At 42.1% G+C, this 24,005-nt stretch overlaps 1 protein-coding gene across 1 annotated transcript in view; it reads left to right on the forward strand.

The window, feature by feature from the left end:
• The window catches only part of LOC311236316 (tripartite motif-containing protein 16-like), a gene marked incomplete at both ends in the record, with an annotated part of 47,584 nt that extends 41,058 nt beyond the window's left edge, over positions 1-6,526 (forward strand). The window contains one exon of the mRNA XM_084338392.1: positions 5,186-6,526. Coding sequence (XP_084194518.1) covers positions 5,186-6,526 — 1,341 coding nt within the window. The remainder of the gene's footprint in view (positions 1-5,185) is intronic.
• Positions 6,527-24,005: the final 17,479 nt, after the last annotated feature.

Here is a 24,005-nt window from a genome sequence, read left to right on the forward strand (position 1 = left end):
TCAGTAGATGGCAGCATTGGTTTAAAATTAAAAGGTGAAAATGTTGAAAACTACAATAATGCATTTCCCAAGAGCGTTAGCTGGTAAAGACACAATGACATGATGCAAATATTTTACATTGCAAAATTAGCTGGAATGCTGCCATCAGATTAGGTTAAAGGGGCATTTCACCAAAACAACAGCGGCAATTTATTTTACAAATAATCTCACACACATCCAAAAACTCTAAACAGTTTTGCAAATATTAATTTAGTTTGACAGTTATTGAGAGTAATGAGTTTTAATATGGCAACCAGTAATGTCATCGGGGACACTGAATCCTTGTGTTGTGTTAATCACAGCTCAATTAAATGATAAGGTAGCAGTCCCTATAAAACAAGATATTGCTATTTCATCTACATCATGGTGCTGTGATTAACACAAGGATACAATGTCCCCGATGACATCACTGAGGGCCATATTCAAACTAATTTACTCTCAATAACTATCAAACTAAATGAATGTGTGCAAAACTGTTTCGAGTTTTTGGGATGTGCGTGAGATTATGTGCAAAATATATCAACATCGTTTTAGTTGTTTTTTCCCCTTTAATATGTACAAAGTCATTCAAATGTGACCGTATAAGACAAATTCCCCTCCTCAGTTTTCAATAGACTAAGTTTTCCGAAATGGTAAATGTCATTGTCAAGTGCTCATATTGGTATTCAGTATCATGAGTTCAGTATTTATCAGTACCCGTGAAAGTATTGACACCTGTCCCTGTTAAGCAAAACAAGAAATTGCATCAGACAAAATAACGTGTTGGACGTTGCAGATTTTAAACGTTTTATTTTGATCATGAGAAACATAATCAAGGAAAAGGAAAAAAAGATATCTTGAGAAACACAGATTGAAACATGACAGAGCTTCTGAAAGCTCTGAGTAAAGCAGATACTGCAAACCAGAACATGGGAGCAGTAGAAAACAAAATCACAGTGAATAAAGGAACAACTGAACAAGACAAAACAAGTGCTTCGTTAAGTCAAGTCAAGTCAAGTCAAGTAATTTATTTATATAGCACGTTTAAAAGCACAAGAGCCAACCAAAGTGCTGTACAATCAAAGCTTAAAATCAATGTCCTAATATAAAATACACAAATACAAAAATCCAAAAAGGCACAGCAGGACAAGACAGTCCATTCAGAGAATAGGACAGTAGGACAACACACGGATAGGGGAACACAAAGTACAGTAGCACACAGGGGACAGAGGAGCATAAGAAGATATACAGGAGGGGGGGGGGGGGCAGGATAAAATTACATGGGAGTGTGTGAGTTAGGGTGTGGGAGAATCAGGGTTTATTGAAGGCCAGGGAATAGAAGTGGGTTTTTAGACGGGCCTTAAATGTCTCCAGCGAGGGGGCAGATCGGATCTCCAGGGGAAGCTGGTTCCATAGCTTGGGGGCCACGGCCTTGAAGGAGCGATCGCCTCTCTTTTTGAGTCTGGTGCGGGGGGGGACCAGCCGAGCCTGGTTGGAGGATCTTAGTGACCTGGGTGCTGCGTAGGGGGTGATGAGCTCGGTGATGTATAAGGGTGCTGCACCCGATAGTGCTTTAAAGGTGAGGAGGAGGATTTTAAAGTCTATTCTAAATGGGACTGGGAGCCAGTGTAGGGAGGCTAGGACTGGTGTGATGTGCTCTCTCTTTCTGGTACCGGTAAGGAACCTAGCTGCAGAGTGCTGGACCATTTTGAGGCGGGACATGGCTGCCTGACTGATGCTGGTGTAGAGGGCATTGCAGTAGTCAAGGCGTGAGGTGATGAATGCATTGACTACCGTTTCCAGGTCGACGGGTGAAAGGATTGGTTTTATTTTACTGATGTTGCAGAGTTGAAAGAAGCATGATTTGACTACGGCATTTACCTGCCGGTCGAATTTGAGCTCTGGGTCAAAGATTACACCCAGGCTCTTGACGTGGGGTTTGAGGTGGGTGGAGAGTTGTCCTAGGCTGTTGGAGAGTGTTTTGGTGGAAGAGGGGGGGCCAAACAAAATGATCTCCATTTTATTTTCATTTAGCTGTAAGAAGTTGAGGGCCATCCAGCTTTTTTGAGACAGTTTTTAAGAGAGTCTAGGTTAGCTGTGTCAGAGGGGTTGAGGGGAAGGTAGATTTGGGAGTCATCGGCATAAAAGTGATATGAAATGTTGTGTTTCTGGATGATTTCGGCCAGAGGGAGCATGTAGATGGAGAAGAGTATGGGGGCCAGGATGGAACCTTGGGGGACCCCATACGGTAGACTAGCTGTGGGGGAGGAGTGTCCACCCAAACTGACCGAAAAGGAGAGGCCGCTCAAGTAGGATGCGAACCAGTTTAGGGCAGACCCCCCAATACCTAGCCTGTGTTCGAGACGATCGACCAGGGTGGAGTGGTCGACCGTGTCGAACGCGGCAGAGAGGTCCAGGAGGAGGAGCATGGCACAGCTACCTGAGTCGATGGTGAGAAGCAGGTCATTGTAGATTTTGACTAGCGCTGTCTCAGTGCTGTGCCCTGCCCTGAAACCTGACTGGAATTTGTCTAGGAGGTTGTTGTGATGTAGGAAGGGGAGGAGCTGTGCCAGGACAGCCTTTTCTAAAATCTTAGATAGGAAGGGTAGTTTGGATATGGGCCTGTAATTATTGAAAAGAGCAGGGTCTAGGTTAGGTTTTTTTTAGGAGGGGCTCAACCATGGCGTGCTTAAGGGAGGAGGGAACAGAGCCAGATTCCAGAGAGCTGTTTATGATAGACAAAATACTGGGGCCTACTATGTCCATGGAGTCTTTTAGAAGATGGGTAGGGAGGGCATCAAGGGGGGATGTGACGGTCCGCATGCCTGCCACCAGCTCTCTGAGAGTGGTTAGAGAGATGGGTTGGAAGTTGTTCAAAAGAGCTGGGCAGGAGGGGTGGGAGGGAGGGGGAAGTGGGCAGGAGGGCTGGGCAGGAGGGGGGGTCCGACAGGGGGGCTGGGCAGGCGGGGGGGCCGGGCAGGTGGGCTGGGTAGGAGGGGGGGTGGAGGAGGACGATGAGATGGCTAATCTAATGGTTTCCACCTTCCTAATGAAGAAGTTTAGGAATTCTTCACATTTGGAGGGGGAGGCATCGGGGCAGGGGGCGGGAGGAGGGGAGGTGAAAGAGTTAATGGTCGAAAAAAGGACTCTGGGATTGTGACAATTTTTGGCAATTATTTCTGAGAAGTGCCTTTCTCTCGCCACCTTAACTGCCTCTTGATACTGTTTGAGGTGATGTTTAAGGATCTCATAGTGGATCTGCAGTTTATTGTGTTTCCACCTGCGCTCGGCCTGTCTGCACTGTCTCCTTAAAGCTCTGGTGTTCTCATCAAGCCAGGGCTGAGATCTAGGTCTGGGCCTTTTGAGTTTAAGGGGGGCGACAGAGTCGAGTATGGAGGAGCATGAAGAATTGAACATTGAGATAAGGATCTCAGTGCTGTGCTGGGCAGGAGAGGCCTCAATACTGCAGGTGTTAGGGGCAGCTATATAGGCATCACGGAACTTAATGGCAGTGGAGGGGTTAATGTGGCGAGAGGAACGCGCTGGGACAATAGCTTTGGAAATGGGGACAAAACACAGAGCATCAAAAGAGATCAGTGAATGGTCTGAAAGGACTGGGTCATCTATTTCCATGTTGTCGATGGAGAAACCTGCTGTTAAAACTAAATCTAAAATGTGGCCGAGTAGGTGAGTACATTCCTCTAGGGCAAAATATAGCCATACAACTACACATACATAAGCATCCACACAGAAGCCAAAGACCAGAGCACCTTGAAATGTCCCAAGAGGCAGAGAGGGTTAGCCTTAATCTGCTTTCTTGACGAAAATATGCGATCTCCTGATTAGGTGACGAGAGAAAGTCCTGAACTGTGTAAAACATCTTCTATCTATGAATCACAGTAAACTATAGACACTGCCTCTTTAGTAAAGTATTTACATACAGTAGTACAAGTACTTTCTTTCCTCCCCTGGGTTCTCTACTTTCTTTGTTACTGTACCTAATGCATATTTGGTAGCATCAAGTTATTCAGTTTTCATATTAACAACTGTAATCATGGGTTTTATAGGTTTTCATTGCATTATCATTTCATATATATAACTTTGCTCATGAAATGATAATTACTGCAGATTTACTTTGACACCAATGTCCAGCAATGAAGTCAGGGTCTTTCTGAGACATAAAGGAAACTGGTAAGAAACCAGCCTTCAAACAAATCAGTAAATCAAATCAGTGAAATAACGAGAGAGAGAGAGGAGAACGAGAGAGATTTTTTAACAACTCTTTGTTCCCTTGTCCACTCCAGCTCTTGTGTTCGCCGGGGCCTCTTTTAGAGTGGGCTTTAAGGAGGGAGGAGGAGGAGAGAGAGAGGAAATGAGAGAGAGAGAATGAGAGAGAGAATGAGAGAGCGAATGAGAGAGTGAGAGAGAGAAAGAGAGAGTGTTTTATTGAGTATGTTTACCATTTTGCCTGTCTCTCTTTGTGCTTATGAGTTTTAGTGGGGTTTCGTTGACAAAGTAAACTAATTAGAGGTAGTTGATGACGATAGAAAGTCCTGAACTAAGTAAAAAAAAATAAACATCTTCTATCTATGAATCACAGTAAAATAGACACTGTCTCTTTAAAGCGACTCCTCCCCTGGACAGCTAGAACCAGGAAGCACCTCCCACCCACACGATCACTCTTCCTGAGAAAACAAAACTTAGAGTGTCGTTGTCTTTGTAGAATAAAATGGCGCAGCAAGGAGTTGATCTGGACCGGGACCAGTTCTGCTGTTCTATCTGTCTGGATCTACTGAAGGATCCGGTAGCTATTCCCTGTGGACACAGCTACTGGTCTGCATCCCCTTAACAATTGTATGTATTGAGCTGTACTGCACTGTACCCATTCTGCAATCTGTTAATAAAGTTTTCATTCATTCATTCATTCATTCATTCATTCTGTATGGGCTGTATTACAGATTGCTGGGATCACGGTGATCAGAAGGGGATCTACACATGTCCCCAGTGCAGGGAGACTATTACTCCGAGGCCTTTTCTGAAGAAAAACAACATGCTGGCTGAAGTGATGGAACAACTAATGAAGACAGGACTCCAAGCTGCTCCTCCTGATCACTGTTATGCTGGACCTGGAGATGTGGCCTGTGGTGTCTGCACTGGGAGAAAGCAGAAAGCCCTCAAGTCCTGCCTGGTATGTCTGGCTTCTTACTGTGAAACTCACCTCCAGCCTCACTATCAATCTGATACCTTTAAGAAACACAAGCTGGTCAAAGCCTCCACACGGCTTCAGGAGAACATCTGCTCTCGTCATGACAGGATTCTGGATGTTTTCTGTCGTACTGATCAGCAGTGCATCTGTTATTTGTGTTCCATGGATGAACATAAAGGCCATGATACAGTCTCAGCTGCAGCAGAAAGGACGGAGAGACAGAAAGAGCTTGGCATGAGTCAGCAGAAAATCCATCAGAGAGTCCAGGAGAGAGAGAAGCGACTCAAAGAGGCCCAACAGGCTGTTGATTCTCTCAATCGCTCTGCTGATAAAGCAGTGGAGGACGGTGAGAGAATCTTTACTGAGCTGATACGCTCCTTGGAGACGAGGCGCTCTGAGCTGAAGAAGGTCATCAGAGCCCAACAGAGGACCACTGTGACTCAGGCTGAAGAACTGCAGAAGAGACTGGAGCAGGAGATAGCGGACCTGAGGAGGGGAGCCACTGAGCTGGAGCAGCTCTCACACACAGAGGACCACATCCACTTTCTACAGAGTTACCCCTCCCTCTCCAGTCCCAGTGAGTCTACAGACTCACCCAGCATCAGTGTCCTTCCTCTCCTGTACTTTGCAGACGTGACTGAGGTTGTGTCTGAGCTGAGAGACAAACTAGAGGACGTTCTGAAAGAGCAGTGGCCCAGAATCTCAACAACAGTGAATACTGTTAATCTTTTACTGCCACCAGAGCCCAAGACCAGAGCTGACTTCTTACAATATTCCTCTCAGATCACACTGGACCCAAACACAACAAACACAAGTATGTCTTTGTCTGAGGGGAACAGAAGAGCAACACTGATGCACCAAATGCAGTCATATCCTAATCACCCAGAAAGATTTATTAAATGGTGTCAGGTTCTGGGTAGAGAAGGTCTGACTGGACGCTGTTACTGGGAGGTGGAGTGGAGTGGTGGAGGGGTTTCTGTAGCAGCCTCCTACAAAGACATTATTAGAACAGGCACTGAGGAGAACTGTCTATTTGGATACAATTCTAAATCCTGGGCTTTATTGTGCAGACAAAGTGATTACCTCTTCAGACACAATAACGAGAGCATAACAATACCAGGCCCCCGGTCCTCCAGAATAGGAGTGTACCTGGATCACAGGGCAGGTACTCTGTCCTTCTACAGTGTCTCTGACACCATGACCCTCCTGCACAGAGTCAACACCACATTCACTCAGCCTCTCTATCCTGGACTTTGGCTCCAAGTATACCCTGGGAAGGCTGAGTTCTGTGAGCTGAAGTAGAGATCAGTGACATTCACAGCTCCTCTACCCAGGGTTTGGGGTTTAAAATGATATTGAAGATCCTGAGTTGTGAAAGATGAGGTAATTAGGAGTTACATTCACTCAGTCACTCTATCATTGTTCTGAGGGACTCACACACACACACACACACACACACACACACACACACACACACTATGTTTAGCTTTGTTTCTAGTTTCTAGCCTACCGGGGTAAAGTTTGTTTGATTAGATCTTTGCATATTCACATATTTGATTCCTATCTTCAATACCTCTGTTCCTTTGCATGTGGGGACAAATCTTTATTTTCATACTCAGGGTAGGTTGGATAACAATATGCAACCATTTTATTTGTATTTTGTCACCTTTGGTCATTTTGAATTACTGTGGGATTTGGGTCTGTGCCTCCTCTCTCTGTTCCAGGGGGGGTTGGTAACAATGTGGGGGCCGGACCTCCATGTGGAGGTGGATTCAGCCTATAACCTTCTCCCTCACCTCTTATCTCTGGGCAGCCGGGACACTTCATACGGGACACTCTTCTATCTCCAAGGCCTTCGGTTGAACCCACAGCCAGGACGTGTGGGGCATGGGTCAGTCGTAAATGCAACTATCTTGTTTTAGAACATACCCATCTGCGTTATCAAAAGAGCTTGTAATGGGAATTATTAAAGGACAAACGATGAGCCGCTTACATTAATCATTCTGAGTCATTATTAATAATAATAGAAAGGTTTATTTAATAAAGAAAGTTCATGACAGCGTGGCCACGCTGCCAGACCAGTCACCCGCCAGAGACAGACATGTTTACCCCCTAGCGTCTGACAGGGACTGGCCTCGAGGCCTCGTCAGACACACAATTGAATACATGAAATTACGTAGAAGAAAACAAAATGGCTGGTTAGAGAAATTAATAATACGACTATGTTATGGCTAAGCCTGGAAGGAAAAACAGCTCCATCTTACAGTTCCCATGACCTTGGGTTATAGCTCTATGGCTGGTAGGAACAGCAACTTCATTACGACTGAGAGAATGATAGAGTATCTTAAAGAGACATACACACATTAACCAGTAAATCTGGTTGGACTGAAACTCAAGCTGTATGACATGATAAAATAACAGAGACTCATAATGACATGATAATATATTCCACGACAGTTCCCTCCTCTTGATAATTATTAATCACAATCATTTATCATTTCATAAAGACAACAAAAAATATTATCATTCAAACACAGATTATAATAACCCAGCAAAACTATTTTTATTATCTAAAAAACAAAAGGTCCTCTGCATAGACCCCGTGTCACGTGCAAAAGAGAAGTTGTCATAACAGCAACCCTCATTAGCGTCTCTTTGCAAATGCCCAGACGGATGGTCGGAGGACTCAAGGGTACAGTGTCCAGTCTCTGGTTTTGTCAAGGCCATACTTCTCCCACCACCAAGCTGAAAAATTGAAATCACAAAAGAAAACACAGGGCAGTACCTTGCAAGATAGACTGCGCTCACGAAATATAACATAGCGAAAACAGAATACACGTGACTGCATTCTCCGGGAGATAGCCAAAACAAAACAAAAACAATCTGCAGACTCCTCACAAAGAATGAAAAAAATAACTGGTTACTATTATAATGCACAACATATTACAAAATCTCCACCTGAATCAAAGAAAGTTCATTACATCATTACCTAACATCTTTTAGGACGATACTGTAATATCTGCATGTATTGTGGTTCAAACCTAAGCATTGTGGGTAAAACTTGCCTCATCCCGGAAACGGTCTCTTCTCCCTCCCCCGGTCGCTGGTCCAAGCACCCCCCTCTGCAGTCCATGTATGCCGTGGCTCGGTCCTGATGATCCTCCCCTCCGATGCAAGGAGCCTGTCCGGTGAATGGCTTAGACCTGCTGGAAACTGTCTCTAAGATCTTTATCTCAGGACCACTGATCCTATCAGACTGGAGTCAGCTGTCGGTTGATGGTCTTAGCGCCCCATCGTTCACTAGCCGATAGGCCCTCTGCCTCCTAGTTCTGGAGCAGATTGGGACAGCTTACTTTCACAGAAACCAGCTGTAGTCGGTCCCCCCACTCAGGCCCTTGGTTGTGGCCCTGATGGAACAGGCCTGCTAGAAACTGTCTCAGTGTCCATGCTGTAGCTGCAGAGTGGAGCTCTGGTCCAGTAGATTAGCTGGGCCAGCTTGTCTCCCCGTAATCAGCTGTAGTCGGTTCCCCCGTCAGGTTCTGCTGGAAACAGATCTGATGGTCACGGAGTACTGTCCATGTGTCACCGCTGTAACTGCAGAAGCCTGGTACAGACAGTGGTCCTCTGCGCGTCCTCCTCTTGGTCAGAGATGGGTGCCCGGACCGCAAGGAGAGTGAAGAGACCGTTCAGCGAGACCCCACCACAGAAAAAAGAAAGAAAAAACCATCAGTACATAGCTCAAATACAACTGAGGTTTTTGACCTAGGCTTTCTGATACTTATTGTTATGGGAGATTTATAATATAATATGAGCAATAACTTGTAATGTTATCAGTACATGGCTCAAACACAACTGAACACAATCACGTGCACTCCTGTGACATACGAATAAGATTAAAGAGAGAGAAAGAAAATAAAGAATTAATAATAAAAAAACTGTATTCACCTCCTTACCAGAGGACAGGTCTAAGACTGAACTGAACTTAAAGGGGAGACACTGCAGGTGAACTAATATATATCACACTGAAACTTCCCCAGTTCACTACTTACATTTAAGACACTACATTTTTTTTTTTTTTTTATCACATGAGGCCTGATCTACTTAAATATGCACTAATTTGCATATAATTCCAGGACAGAAATCTGAACATTGGATAAAGCCATTTTCAAAATTATAGCTCTATTCAGTCATTGTTATGGCAAAATTCCATACTATGCCAAATCAGATATGAATAGAACTGGACAAACCAAATAAACAAAAAAAAATAAAAGACAAAAAATAAAACCCCACTCTCGCTGGCAGTGTGCTAAACATCCTGCCTCCGAACCACTCCTTCTATCGCCCTTTGCTAAGCCAACACATTTCGATCACCGTGTGTATTGAGCCCTACTGTACTTGTCCTGGCTGAAGAAATCTGATTCTGACTCCCCAATAAATCTGCTTTCCCAGTTCATTACTGAGCCCACCAGACCACACCTTAAAAATTACTCTAGGTCTAGCCTTATTGATTTGATAGTTTTTTTTCCTTTTCTAGTGGGGTTCAACGAATCATTTTTTTTTTTTTTTTAGATTACCTTCTTCGTTCTGGAGACCCTCAAATTATAGGAACAAATGTACTGTTCTGCGGGCAAGGCTGACTACTATGGCTGCTTTACAAGGAAAACAAAACGGATCTATGAGCAATAACTTGTTCTGAGGCCAAAGTTTGAAATAAGGAATAGAAGATAGTTTTAATTCCTCACATTGATCAATTGATAAGGAATGCGCAGTTGGTAATCAGACCATGTAAACAAATGTCCGATCACCAAGTGAGAGCGATCTTTCGTTCGGCAAGACAGTTAATATACACATATGACGTGGAAGGAGTTGCAACACCATTCACCCTGGGGATTGGCTGAAATGACTATTATGGCTGCTTTACAAGGAAAACAGAGCGGATCCCATAACAATGTCACTTATGGCCTTATAGCAAGGATCAACATAGATCATAACCAAATTGTTTTGACTGGCTAATGTGTGCTTCTCTTAAAGAGAGGCGCACACATTACGCTGCTATATGCTCAATACAACCCCACAATGGTATGAAAATATATTCCCATGACCCTCCTTTGATACTATAATCAATAATTACCACCATACAAAGACAACAACAACAAAAAATATCTATCATCCTCTCATATTAAAGTTGAAAACTGTGTGATCTCCGAGCAGAGCGAAATTTGTGTTGCCTTCTGGTAATTTAATCAATTGATGCTACAGGTGAGGATAACTTAGAGTCTTTTTATTAAGTTGGCTGCTCTCAAACATCTGGTTTTAGAGCCAAACTTAGTACAACATCTGCCATCACTTTGGTTATAAATGACATTATTTCAGCTAGCCTATACATGGATTAAAGAACTACACACACACTCTCAACCGACTTCGCACACATGCAATGTGCAATGAAAAACAAAATGAAGGAATGCACACACTGATAGCGGAAGCCATTTCGCGTATTGAAAGTAGAGGGCCTGTTTTAGCTGTAGAAACATATTTAAAGTTTGAGAATACAGTTCACTTAAAAATGCCAGTTATGACTTTGTATATTTCAAATGCACCGGTGACATTCATTGTTGACTCAGGAGCAACACATAGCGTGCTTACGGTAAAAAGTTGTCCAGGGGCAAAATAAGCGGGCGCTATGCATTTTCCAGGGGGGCATCTGGGACTGTAATCAGAGAAAACTATACATTGCCGATGTCTTGTGTCATACAGGATGGAGGGAAGGCGGACTTGAGTTTTAAACATAGGCAAACCATGCACATTTTGATCTCTCGTCCCGCCTTCTGGTTGTCATGCGACGTGTTGTCATGACAACTGCATAACCTTTAACACTAATAAACTCACGTTTCATTAAGATGAACCTCTCTCCCTCCTGCTACTGGGCCTACAGTACACTCTAATCTCAGATGTTCTAATGAGGAATGTCAACAAACATTCTCTCGCTGGCAGTGTGGCTCACAACAATCACCCTGCTCTACTGAACCATCATCTCCTGCTTCCACCGTCAGCATGCACTTCCACCTCTCTGACCCGGCGCCGTTTTGGCTGTGGTCATCTCCCATGACAGTTTTGTAAAGACATGGCACAAGCAAGTTGTCCTGTAATTTGTTAGTGAAGAATATTGCTGTTCTTCCTATTTTGCAAATGGAGTGCCGTGTATATACTGCTACTCTGATAATTTGGTTCTAAAGAGTGGTTTGTCTTGTTCTCCACTCGCTCTGTTCCCTCTGCCCTGCCTCTGAAAGCCCACAACTAGGAGGGACAGCCTTTCAGGTCCAACACATTAGCCTATTACCTTCATCTGGGAGTATTAATACATATCCACTCTATTATCCACAAGCATACATTACTTGTGAACACGCATGTACCTCTTGCACTCGCCTGTCCCAAGGCACACTATTACAGCTGGCGTCATAACAAAAACCCTGCCGCTCTGCATGTTTGAAAGTGAGAGGGCAGGGTTATGACAGCGCCCTCTCATACAATACCAAAATCTTTAAAGAGGACTGTTGTTCATCGTGCCATCAATCATTGGAATAACTGCCCACTGAACATAAGTAAATTGAATAGTAAAGTGTCTTTCAAATACCACCTAAGAATGCACTACTTAAATATGTGAGCTGATGTTGATAATGATGTCTGCCCCCCCATTATACCTGTCTCTCCCCCCAATATATATATATATATACACACATAACATATATATATACATATATATATATACAGTGGCTTCCCCTCGCCACAATGTATAGCAAAATAAAGACCAAAATATACACTATCTCTATTGGAATGGAGACTTCAGCTCAGGCCACAGCTAATGGGGATCCTTTTCAACAATAAACAATATGACTTGCTGCACAGGATAAACTAGGGATGGGCAAAAATAATCCAGATCGATTGATCACATGATGTACTCGAGTACTCGTGGAGGAAAACGCTGTACAAAATAAACTTATTTTCCGGTGTTTTAGACTTTTATTTTGAAGCCCACCGCTCCGTCTTTTCCGGTGTTCTAGACTTTTATTATGAAGCCCACCGACCGGACCGGAAGTATTGTTGTGTGATTATCACGACAGCCGCTTTGTATTCCCTTGTAAACGATAACGAACCAGAGCCGCGTTGGGAACCCTGTTGGTAAAAGCAATGACGCCTGCCGCGGACGTCAAGTTGATAAAGTTCCTATAATAACTTTACGAAACGTGTGAAGACATTTTGATCGACTTCTTTTTTTTTTAGTTCATGTTATTAGATTAAGCACTTATTGTATACACATGAAGCACTAGATAGACTATTTGTTTAGTTCAATAGTTGTTCTTAAAGAAACATTCCCATCAGGCACCTCGCGGAACCCCTGTGTGCCCCGTGGTGTGCAGGCAATCTACCCGTTATGTCAGTCCTTTGACCACCCGCTTATTGTAAACAATCATGCATGCACTTGTTTTAACGTTGTTCTGTGTCGTTAGCCACGCTATATGTTGTATTCATTTTGTTAGCTATTTAGCCAATGTTGTTATCACTGAACGAACACCACCAAAACGTTACTGATCTCTAATCCTCATTTAGCAGCCCAATTTCTCCGGCAGTAGCTATGTATTGATCACAGACACAAGTGTCAATCTATGTAAATATTGATGAGTATTTTGGTGGCTGATACAATGTGATGATGAGCAAAAACAGTCCAGCTCTACTGTCAATAACAAGATACTAACTGACGTAAATTCACCCATGGCAATGTCAACACACACAAACGATGCAGATAAACACAAACGATGCAGATAAACACAAACGATGCAGATAAAATAGCGAATTGTTTATCCCCTATCACAGCGTGCGTGCATGTAAACGTGTGTGTGTGTGTGCCTACACAGACAGAGGAAAATATTTCTATGTAATATAACAGCGTGCACAGCCTGTGCTACAGTATGCACTTGTTTCTATTCTATCCTGTATTTAATAAAAATAATTACCCATATTTGTGCCTTTATGGCTGCTCTTTTTTTTTTTTTTTTTTTTTATTCAAAACAGGGTATATATTGAAATGTATTTAAATCCCAGTCTCAAAGGTATACCTAAACCCTATACACTTTATGATAACTTTGGAGCTACTAATACAAATTTCAGAAGGCCCATTGTCAGTGATTTGTTCACATGGCCTTAATATATTGCTGTACCTGTATCTCCATCGATCTGTGTGCGTGCATGTGAGTGTGCGCTATACTTTGCCTGAGCTCAGGTCGATGTCTCCCCGCCGTGCGTCCAGCCAATGCGCTGTGGGCCCGTCCCGTCCTGCACCTCCGCACGCCATTGTGCTCTTTTCCCCTCGAACACCTCCTTATAGGCTCTATAGGTCTTTACACCAATGCCCGGCGCACCGGAGTTGATGGTCGCCGGCGAGACCAGCGGATAGGAGACGGGACGGCCGGTGACGGTGACGCACACGGAAAGACACCGAGCCCAAAATCCAGCCCCGGGCACACCGTGGGAGAAAAGACAGAAAAACAGATTCTTAGCTTCTCCCGTCATGACCCCACAGGCCCCCCTTTCTGGCCCCTCTAAACTGTCCACATTTTCCATTTTCTAGGTAAACACAAACCAAACAGAAAATAAAAGACAACAAATAAAAACCCACAATAAAATATGTGGCCGACAAATCGTTTCCTCTGAACACTTTCGAGAAAAAAGCTCTGTGGAGTAGCGTATCACGCCTGTTATTTCGGATACGTATCACGCCTGTTATTTCGGATACAATGCCCCTATCCTATTTCTTTTCAGAAAAAACTGCAGTTTGACCAGATAAGGTAGTGGAAAACTAATCACACGACATAAGCCCTGTCCCCCTATCTTTTGGCATCCCACGCACTTGGTATCCTCACGCACGGACCCTCTTCCCGCCTCTTTGTGATAACCCAAAAACAGTGCAACAACCAAAAAAAACCAGAATCAGTGCCTAAAACTATTTGCCCTTTCCACTATACTCACAGTACTTTGCACACGCCTGTTATTTCGGATACAAATGTAATTCACGCCTAATTATCGGAACATACCTCTTAATTTAAAGTGTCCAGAGGAAAACCATAAAAAAGGTACCCAAAAAAAACAATACTATGTACAAATTATGTAGCCCCCAAAAATTGGTTCCTCCTGAGCACTCGGAGACAAAAAGCTCTGTAAACAGCGTACAGCCAGAACATACCCCTTAAATCCCAGTACTCAAGGAAACACAGGGGGGTTACACACATTATCCTATATTCAATACCCCACTCGCATAATTACTATATAGATGGAAACAAAAACCGCTTTTAAACAGAATGGCTACTTTATACATAACCGCTTTTAAACAGAATGGCCACTTTATAAATAACCGCTTTTAAACAGAATGGCCTCTTTATAAATAACCGCTTTTAAACAGAATGGCTACTTTATAAATAACCGCTTCTAAACAGAATGCCCAGCTCACCGAATATCTCCCCCACGCTCCCATGGATTCTAGCCGTAGTTGGCAGCCAAACGGACGCTAGCAAGCGGTTCCTCACTCCCTTCCCATGTGTGGGGAAGTATTGAGAAGAAGAAAGCGCTTTCCCTGAAACCCAAGATTTCAACCTGCCCGCATAGCGCCTCGGCTCGCGGCCAACTCGACCCCCATCGCTCTAAAATATATATTAACCTAATTAAAAAAAATATCCCATAATTCTTCTCGTCGTCAACATATTTTATTATACTCGTGGTAGGCACCCGCACCCCGTCTATAAGGCACGAGCCTAATCCCTGCCTAATACATTCGGGACGTACCAAGATTGAGAAACTATAGAAAAAAAAAACCATCGCCAGTCTACCAAGCACAGTAATACACCAATACAATGAAAAAAATAACCACTGCAGAGCACATAGTAATATACATTTAAAAAATAGCTCTGACCGGCACCATGTTCTAGTTTAGACCTCTAATTATAAATTTAAAAACAAAAAATGTTTTAAACAGAAATCAGAATGTCAACAGCTCACCGAGTGTTCCTTATCACGCGTCCCCAAGGTTCATGCCGGAGGTGACAGCCAAGCGGACGGCGCAGCTGGTTCTCTCCCCTCGGTGTCTCGCACGGAGGAGCCTCGAGACAGCGCTCCCCCGGAATTCCAGGATTCACCCTTTCTGCAGAGTCCGTTTGGCGGCCGACCTCGACACCCATCGGTTAAAAAAAAACATCTCGTCGCCATCTGTAATGGGAATTATTAAAGGACAAACGATGAGCCGCTTACATTAATCATTCTGAGTCATTATTAATAATAATAGAAAGGTTTATTTAATAAAGAAAGTTCATGACAGCGTGGCCACGCTGCCAGACCAGTCACCCGCCAGAGACAGACATGTTTACCCCCTAGCGTCTGACAGGGACTGGCCTCGAGGCCTCGTCAGACACACAATTGAATACATGAAATTACGTAGAAGAAAACAAAATGGCTGGTTAGAGAAATTAATAATACGACTATGTTATGGCTAAGCCTGGAAGGAAAAACAGCTCCATCTTACAGTTCCCATGACCTTGGGTTATAGCTCTATGGCTGGTAGGAACAGCAACTTCATTACGACTGAGAGAATGATAGAGTATCTTAAAGAGACATACACACATTAACCAGTAAATCTGGTTGGACTGAAACTCAAGCTGTATGACATGATAAAATAACAGAGACTCATAATGACATGATAATATATTCCACGACAAGCTCAAGGAGAGAGAGAGAGAGTTGTTCTTCTGGTGGCAGACTTTGAGGGAGACAGACATAGATATGAGCTGGTTTAGGAAGAATGACCATTCATTGAATATTGTGCATTTTGTCTTTTGTTCTTTTATATAAATAAACGTGGACATTTAAACCCAGAAGGACCCGTGTGGATATTTGCTTGAAACTTGCCGTTTCACCGACTGAACCTCAATATAGAACTTTGAAAACAATGCAAAGGAATTGACTTGAACTCACTATTTCCATGTGCTACATGAGAAATTCAGTCTAAATCTAACATTACCATTGAAATTCAATAGTGTTCAAATTAAACAAGTTAGAGTTCATAGAAACATAAGTATACTCTACACAGTATCAATTATACAAATATGTGTATATCTCTCTTTTATCTCTCTATATCTCTCTTTTATCATTGTACATATGTCTATACCGAACACTGTGACCTCATTTTCTTCTTCTAAATTCATGCTATATTATGTTATTATGTTATTTGATACTATCTTGTCTAGCACAGTCTCTGGAGCGTAACAGTAAGAAGCATTTTGTATGAAAGTATTCTGTACTTCTGTATGACAACTATTAAAGAACTTGAGAACTTGAACTTGAGTATGTACACTTTGTACAGCCCACGCTGTTATAAATATACAAATAACTGCTAAGTCTACCCCCGGTACAAATATAACTAACTCTGTTATGTCTACTCCCGGTACAATATATATATTGTAGCTATAATTATAAATATAAGTTTATCCTGTGCAATACAGTACTCCATACTAAGTCTACCTTGATCTGTACATGGAACATAAGATATTTGGAACTTTCTGAACCTATTGTAAATCGTAATATAGATCAGTTTAACTATGTTTGCAAACATTGCCAACATACCCAAAGTGTTTCAGCCACAGAACAAATACAAGCAGCTTACTGTTGTCTAGTGTCGGTCAGCAGGAGATGAAAACAGGGCTCCATTCTTATGTCCGGTGGTGGAGCTACACATTAATGTATGTTTGGATCAATTACCTTTAACATATTCAATCTAGCCAATAAAAAATGCACACATTTGGATATGATCACTTTTCCCTTTGGTGGAATACGTCAGATAACCTTTCTGTTTCAATATGATGCATAATTAAATAGTTCCAAGAGTCAATTATTTTCTTTGTGTTAAATTAGGGAAAGAATAACTGTATAAGGTGACTGTACATATTTTCATTCATTTTTTGAAATATAAAGGGCAATGCACAGTGTGTGTATACATATATAAAAATAACAACACTTTCACAAGTTTATAGTTCATTCAAACGATATTGATTTAAGTATCCAACAGGACTTGACATAAACATTTGTACAGTAATGATGAGAGACAAGTTATGCAACACACCTGCACTCTATTTCAGTTCACTGAAGATATAATATCTTTCCTTATAAAATAACAACATGTTGTAAAGGTCAAAGGTTGTGCAAGATCTTCAAGCTTTGTTCTTGGACCATATCTTGTTCCACATATGAAATAAATAATCCATAATAAAAAGGACTGTTAGTTATTTTGTATATTATCTATAGAACAAATTTTCAAACAGACACAAAGGCTGATTATAGCACTCTGAAATTGAAATGATATAACATGTCACTATGTTATTTGCTGTAGAAACACTGCTAGGAGTAGTTTAGTATATATTGTTGTATACTGCGCTGAATTAACTCTTCATCAAAACGTTATAGCTAAGTGTTTTATTCACAATGTGAAATCAGATATTGCATAAAAACTGTTGTATAAAAGCAACAGAACACTCAATGCCGTGCGTTGTAATAAATCTAGTAAATAGAGTCGCGGCTGAGATGTTGGAAATACTTTAGATGTGATGTTATTTATGTTGTTCTATTGCTTAATCACTTCCTGTAGTAACATTTACAGAAACATGTTACATTATGGTTCACTGCAGATTTGGAAAGGCCGTCACCAGGGTTAACATTCTAACCCACCTCTTCAACCTCGCGATCCCAGCATAGAGATGCGTGTAAATGGTAAATGGCTGCATTTATATACTAGCACTTTTATCCAAAAAAAATGTCCTCACATTTTACCCATTCACTCACACATTCACACACCGACGGCGGAGGCAACCATGCAAGGTGCCAACCTGCTCATCGGGAGCAATTAGGGGTTAAGTGTCTTGCTCAAGGACACTTCGACACATTGCCCGGGAGGAGCGGGAATCGAACCGTGAACCTCTGGATCACCAGACGACTGCTCTACTCTGTCGTGTGTCTGCTGAGCAAGGGTAGAATTACCTATGCCTATGGAGTCAATGGAAAGAAGACAGATGCATAATGGGGTAAACCGTTGTCAGAACTCAGGTAATTTTGACAGTCTTTCAATGCCATTATGTATGACTAGCAATCTGTCTGAGTCGATGAGAGATTTCTTATGTCTAACTATGGCCCGCCATTCAAAATTCCATTCCAGCATTCGTCCCTATGAGACAGTTCTAGTCAAATTCTGCACCAATGCCAACTGTTTAACATGAGTATATTATGCAACAAGCTCATACTGGCTGCATATCCTTTCTACTGTCTATCTAGTAGCTCATCCTGGCTGCATATCCTTTCTACTGTCTATCTAGTTATCTCATCCTGGCTGCATATCCTTTCTACTGTCTATCTTAAGCTCATTGGTTTGGATAGAATTTCTAGAGATTTTTTGTTTTTAATGTTCTCTAATCTGTATATTGGCCTGGTGTGTTATCGTTGTATTGGCACACGATCACCATTAAATATAAGGATCTTGAATACAAGGTGTAGTGGTTTATGCCCTATAGTCAATACAATGACAAGAGATCTTTGGACGGGCCAACTTGGCAACTCTCACTGATTTACAGTATAAACTGGTGGCAGATTATAATGGACACAAGATGGCGCTATTCACCATACAATCATTAGACTCTAGTTTGCCTTCATTTGCACCTTTCCAATGTTGTCCCAGTACACCTGGTGCTGTGCTGGTAAAGACACAATGACATGATGCAGATATTTTACATTGCAAAATTAGCTGGAATGCTGCCATCTGATTAGGTTAAAGGGGCATTTCACCAAAACAACAGCGGCAATTTATTTTACAAATAATCTCACACACATCCAAAAACTCTAAACAGTTTTGCAAATATTAATTTATTTTGACAGTTATTGAGAGTAATGAGTTTTAATATGGCAACCAGTAATGTCATCGGGGACACTGAATCCTTGTGTTGTGTTAATCACAGCTCAATTAAATTATAAGGTAGCAGTCCCTATAAGACAAGATATTGCTATTTCATCTACATCATGGTGCTGTAATTAACACAAGGATCCAATGTCCCTGATGACATCACTGATGGCCATATTCAAACTAATTTACTCTCAATAACTATCAAACTAAATTAATGTGTGCAAAACTGTTTCGAGTTTATGTGCGTGAGATTATGTGCAAAATAAATCAGCATCGTTTTAGTTGTTTTTTCCCCTTTAATATGTACAAAGTCATTCAAATGTGAGTGACCGTATAAGACAAATTCCCCTCCTCAGTTTTCAATAGACTAAGTTTGCCGAAATGATAAATGTCATTGTCAAGTGATCATATTAGTATTCAGTATCATGAGTTACAGAACAGAGCGGCCCGTCTGGCCCTGAACTGCTCAATGAGAAACAGTGTGGAGGGGATGCATACCAAGCTGTCGTGGTTGAAGGTGGAAGACAGACTGGATTGCAGCCTGATCTTGTTCATGGGGAATATATATATATATATATCTCAAGAGAACCTATCTGTTTGTATTCACAGCTAACATGTACACATGATCGACATAAGTATAATACTAGGCATGCCTGTAGGGAAACGTTCACACTGCTACTACCAAAAACCAATGCAGCAAAGAAAACTGTGTTATATAGAGCCATGTCATATTGGAATAAACTGCCAGTACATCTTACTCAGATAACCAGTAAGATAAGTTTTAAAAATAATTTGAAAATAGCATTGAGAGAAAAAGAAATTAGTTTACATTAAAGAAAAACACAGATACTGTAGTTTACACTGTAAAGATATGACTGTCTGAGAATCCCTTTTATTGTATTTTCTGTGAACTGATACTCTGTTTGTGTACTGTAATGCTATTTGGAATTATTTTTATATGTAGGAATATTGGAATATATTTTTTAATGTATGCTACTATAATGTTATGTATGTACTGTTTTTGTTGTGTGTGGACCCCAGGAAGACTAGTTGTTGCTGCGGTGATGACTAATGGGGATCCGTAATAAAGATAAAGCTAAAGATAAAGTTAAGTATTTATACTGTACTCGTGAAAGTATTGACACCTGTCCCTGTTAAGCAAAACAAGAAATTGCATCAGACAAAATAACGTGTTGGACATTGCAGATTTTAAACGTTTTATTTTGATCATGAGAAACATAATCAAGGAAAAGGAAAAAAAGATATCTCGAGAAACACAGATTGAAGCATGACAGAGCTTCTGAAAGCTCTGAGTAAAGCAGATACTGCAAACCAGAACATCCTGGGAGCAGTAGAAAACAAAATCACAGTGAATAAAGGAACAACCGAACAAGAGAAAACAAGTGCTTCGTTAGGTGAATACGTTCCTCTAGGGCAAAATATAGCCATACAACTACACATACATAAGCATCCGCACAGAAGCCAAAGACCAGAGCACCTTGAAATGTCCCAAGAGGCAGAGAGGGTTAGCCTTAATCTGCTTTCTTGACGAAAATATGCGATCTCCTGATTAGGTGACGAGAGAAAGTCCTGAACTGTGTAAAAACATCTTCTATCTATGAATCACAGTAAACTATAGACACTGCCTCTTTAGTAAAGTATTTAAATACAGTAGTATTGATTGATTGATTGATTGATTGAAAACTTTATTAACAGATTGCAGAATGGGTACAATACAGTACAGCTCAATACACACAATTGTTAAGGGGATGCAGACCAGAGAAAGACTTTCGTCTTGTTTACATCAGGGTCCCCCATTTTCAATTCATCAGGACATAATGACATACATGACATACAGATAGACAGTACTGCTACATCTATACATTTATGACATACCAGATTTGCAAATACAGTACTGTTTGTGATACAAAAAGAGTCAAGAAAAGGGAGTATATACATTTGACGTAGAAACTGTACATTGGAGGAGGTTGGGTGGGGGGGGTTGGGTACATTGGGATATTGACAACCATACTGGGTAATTTACATTAGAGGTGGTTGGGGGGGGGGGGGGGAGAAACACTGTATAAACAAGCACAATTGTACATTGGAATATTGGCAAAACCATACTAGGTAAATTACTGTACATTGGAGGGGGTTGGGTTAGGACATTTACAGGGGCCAGTTTCGAATTGCAGTCTCCCGTAGGTGGTTTTGAAAGAGAGTGGTTTTGAAAGTGGGTAGTGATTCACATTCCTTTACAGTTTTGGGTAGGGCGTTCCACATTGATGTGGCATAATTGCGAAACGTGTTTAGTCCCTTGTTTGAGCCGAATCTGGGTTTAACATGATTTGTGGAGCTCCCTCTGGTGTTGTGATCGTGGTATTCACTGACCTTTGGGAAGTATTTTGACATGTACATGGGTACCTTGGTCGTGTAGTGTATCTTGTAGACCAGGCCCATTGCAAGTTGCTGTACTCTGTCGTCTACTCTAAGCCATCCTAGGTTGTCAAAGTGGGCAGGGGTGAGGTGGGTTCTAGGAGTAAGGTCAAGCAGTAGTCTGACCAGTTTGTTTTGAGATGTTTGTAATTTTGTTTTTAGCGCCTTTGAGGTGCTTTGGTACCATGAGGTGCAAGCATAGTCGTAGTACCCTTGAATGAGTGCTCCTGCCAGAGTCTTCAGGGTATTCTTGTTTACCAGAGAGGCGATCCGGTACAAGAATCGCGTTCGTTGGTTGACTTTTTTTTATTACGTTGGATGCCATTTTGTCACAGGAGAGATTAGCCTCTAGGATGGAACCCAGGTAGGTAATTTCATCTTTCCTTGTGACAATATTGTCACCCACTGTAACTGAGAAGCCGTCGGTCTTGCTGAGTTTGTTATTTGAACCGAAGAGAATGAACTCTGTTTTGCCCATGTGTAATGATAGTTTGTTATCGGCGAGCCATATGCAGATTTTGCCTAGTTCCGAGCTGAGGGTTTTTTCAACCTGTAACTTGTTCTTGTCAGAGACCAGCAGGGCTGAGTCGTCCGCAAACAGGAACAAGTTGCAGTCACAAGCTGACGACATGTCATTTGCATAAATTAGGAACAGTAGCAGTCCTAGTATGCTTCCTTGTGGAACACCACAGCTCACTGTGAGGGGGGGGGGGATAGGGTACCGTTTACCTCCACCATCTGTTCCCTCCGCTCAAGGTAGGATTGCATCCAGCTCACTGATAGACAAGCTAATCAGAATGGAGTGATTGACAGTGTCGAAGGCCTTTTGTAGGTCCAGCATGACCATGCCGCAGTATTTGCCCACGTCCACCTCTTGTTTGATGTGGTTGTTCAAATAGAGAAGGCATGTGTCAGTGGAGTGGGATGTTCTGAAGCCAGATTGGAATTCGTAGATTAGATTTTTTTCCGCTAGGTACTTTTCGACCTGTTCGTAGACTATTTTTTCCATGACTTTCGAGATGGAGGTGAGAATAGAAACAGGGCGGTAGTTGCCTGGGTCTAATTTGCTGCCCTTTTTTTGCAGAGGGGTCACCCTCGCAATTTTGAAGTCCTTGGGGACGTGTCCCTGTTTTATGGAGAGGTTTATTATGTGTGTGATGACTGGGGTGATGGCGGCTGCTGAGTCTCTGAGGAATTTGGAGGGGATGTTGTCATGGCCAGTGGCCTTGTTAGGTTGGAGGGCGCTCAGTTTTTTGAGTACCTCATCTGTTGTTACCATTTCCAGCTTGAAGTCGTCCTTGCGGACCCCTAGGTTTTTGTAGTAAGCTACTATGTGTTCTACCCCATAAAGCCCTGAGTGGGAGGGTAGTTTGTTTACCAGTGTTGTGGCTATGTTTGTGAAGAAAATGTTTAAGTAATTGGCTACATCCAGCTTGTCTGTGATGAGCGTGTTGTCCGTTTTTATGTTTATGTCTGAGAATCTGGTTTTAAGTTTTTTACTGCATCCTAGTTGATTATTGAGTAATTTCCAAAGTTCACGTGGTTTGTTTTTGTTTTCCTCGGTTTTGTCATTGATGAAATTCTTTTTTGCAGTTTTGATCATGGAGTTTACGTCGTTTCTTAGTCTGTTTCTTTCTAGTTTGAGTTCAGTCACGTGGGCTTGGAGTTCACTGCTCGTGCTTTTGGTAAGCTTTGACTGACTTTTACGAAACTCAGAGCATTTTTTGTCTCTGGTTTTCATAGCGGCCAGTATTTCGGAGTGCATCCACGGCTCAGCGCGATTTTTTACCCTGGTGGTTCTTAGGGGGGCCATGTCGTTTAGTATTGTTGAAAATTTGGTTTTGAAACCAAGCCATGTTTCTTCAACCAGTGTACCATTGAGTTCATCTGACCAGTCCAGACTCTCCAGTTCAAGGTTAAAGGCCTCGCTAGAGTAGGTTTTGAGGTCTCTAGATGTGACTGTTTTGTGGCAGCCAGCCTTTTGTTTTAGCTTTTTGCGGGTACAGAATATCATATAATGATCACTTAACCCGCATGCTATAACCCCTTTATTGGAGATCTTGGACTTGTCGGAGGTCAGGATGAGGTCAATGGTAGTCTGAGTTGATTCACATACACGTGTGGGTTGGGTGATTAGCTGGCTGAGGCCGTGCAGATCACAAAGCCTACTGAATGACTTGAAGACGGGTGCATCTTTTCGTTGCATATCCGTGTTCCAGTCTCCAATAAGAATTTTGTCTACATCCTCAACTCCAGCTAAACACCCGTCAAGTGTATCATAAAAGCCACTATGATCTGGCGGTCTGTAGATTGAGCCAACCAGTAGGGATTTCGCCCTTTCGAATAGGATTTCCACCCATACAG

The sequence above is a fragment of the Notolepis coatsorum genome, assembly GCF_963971535.1.
Source record: "Notolepis coatsorum genome assembly, contig: SUPER_10_unloc_1, whole genome shotgun sequence".
Lineage (NCBI taxonomy): Eukaryota > Metazoa > Chordata > Actinopteri > Aulopiformes > Paralepididae > Notolepis > Notolepis coatsorum.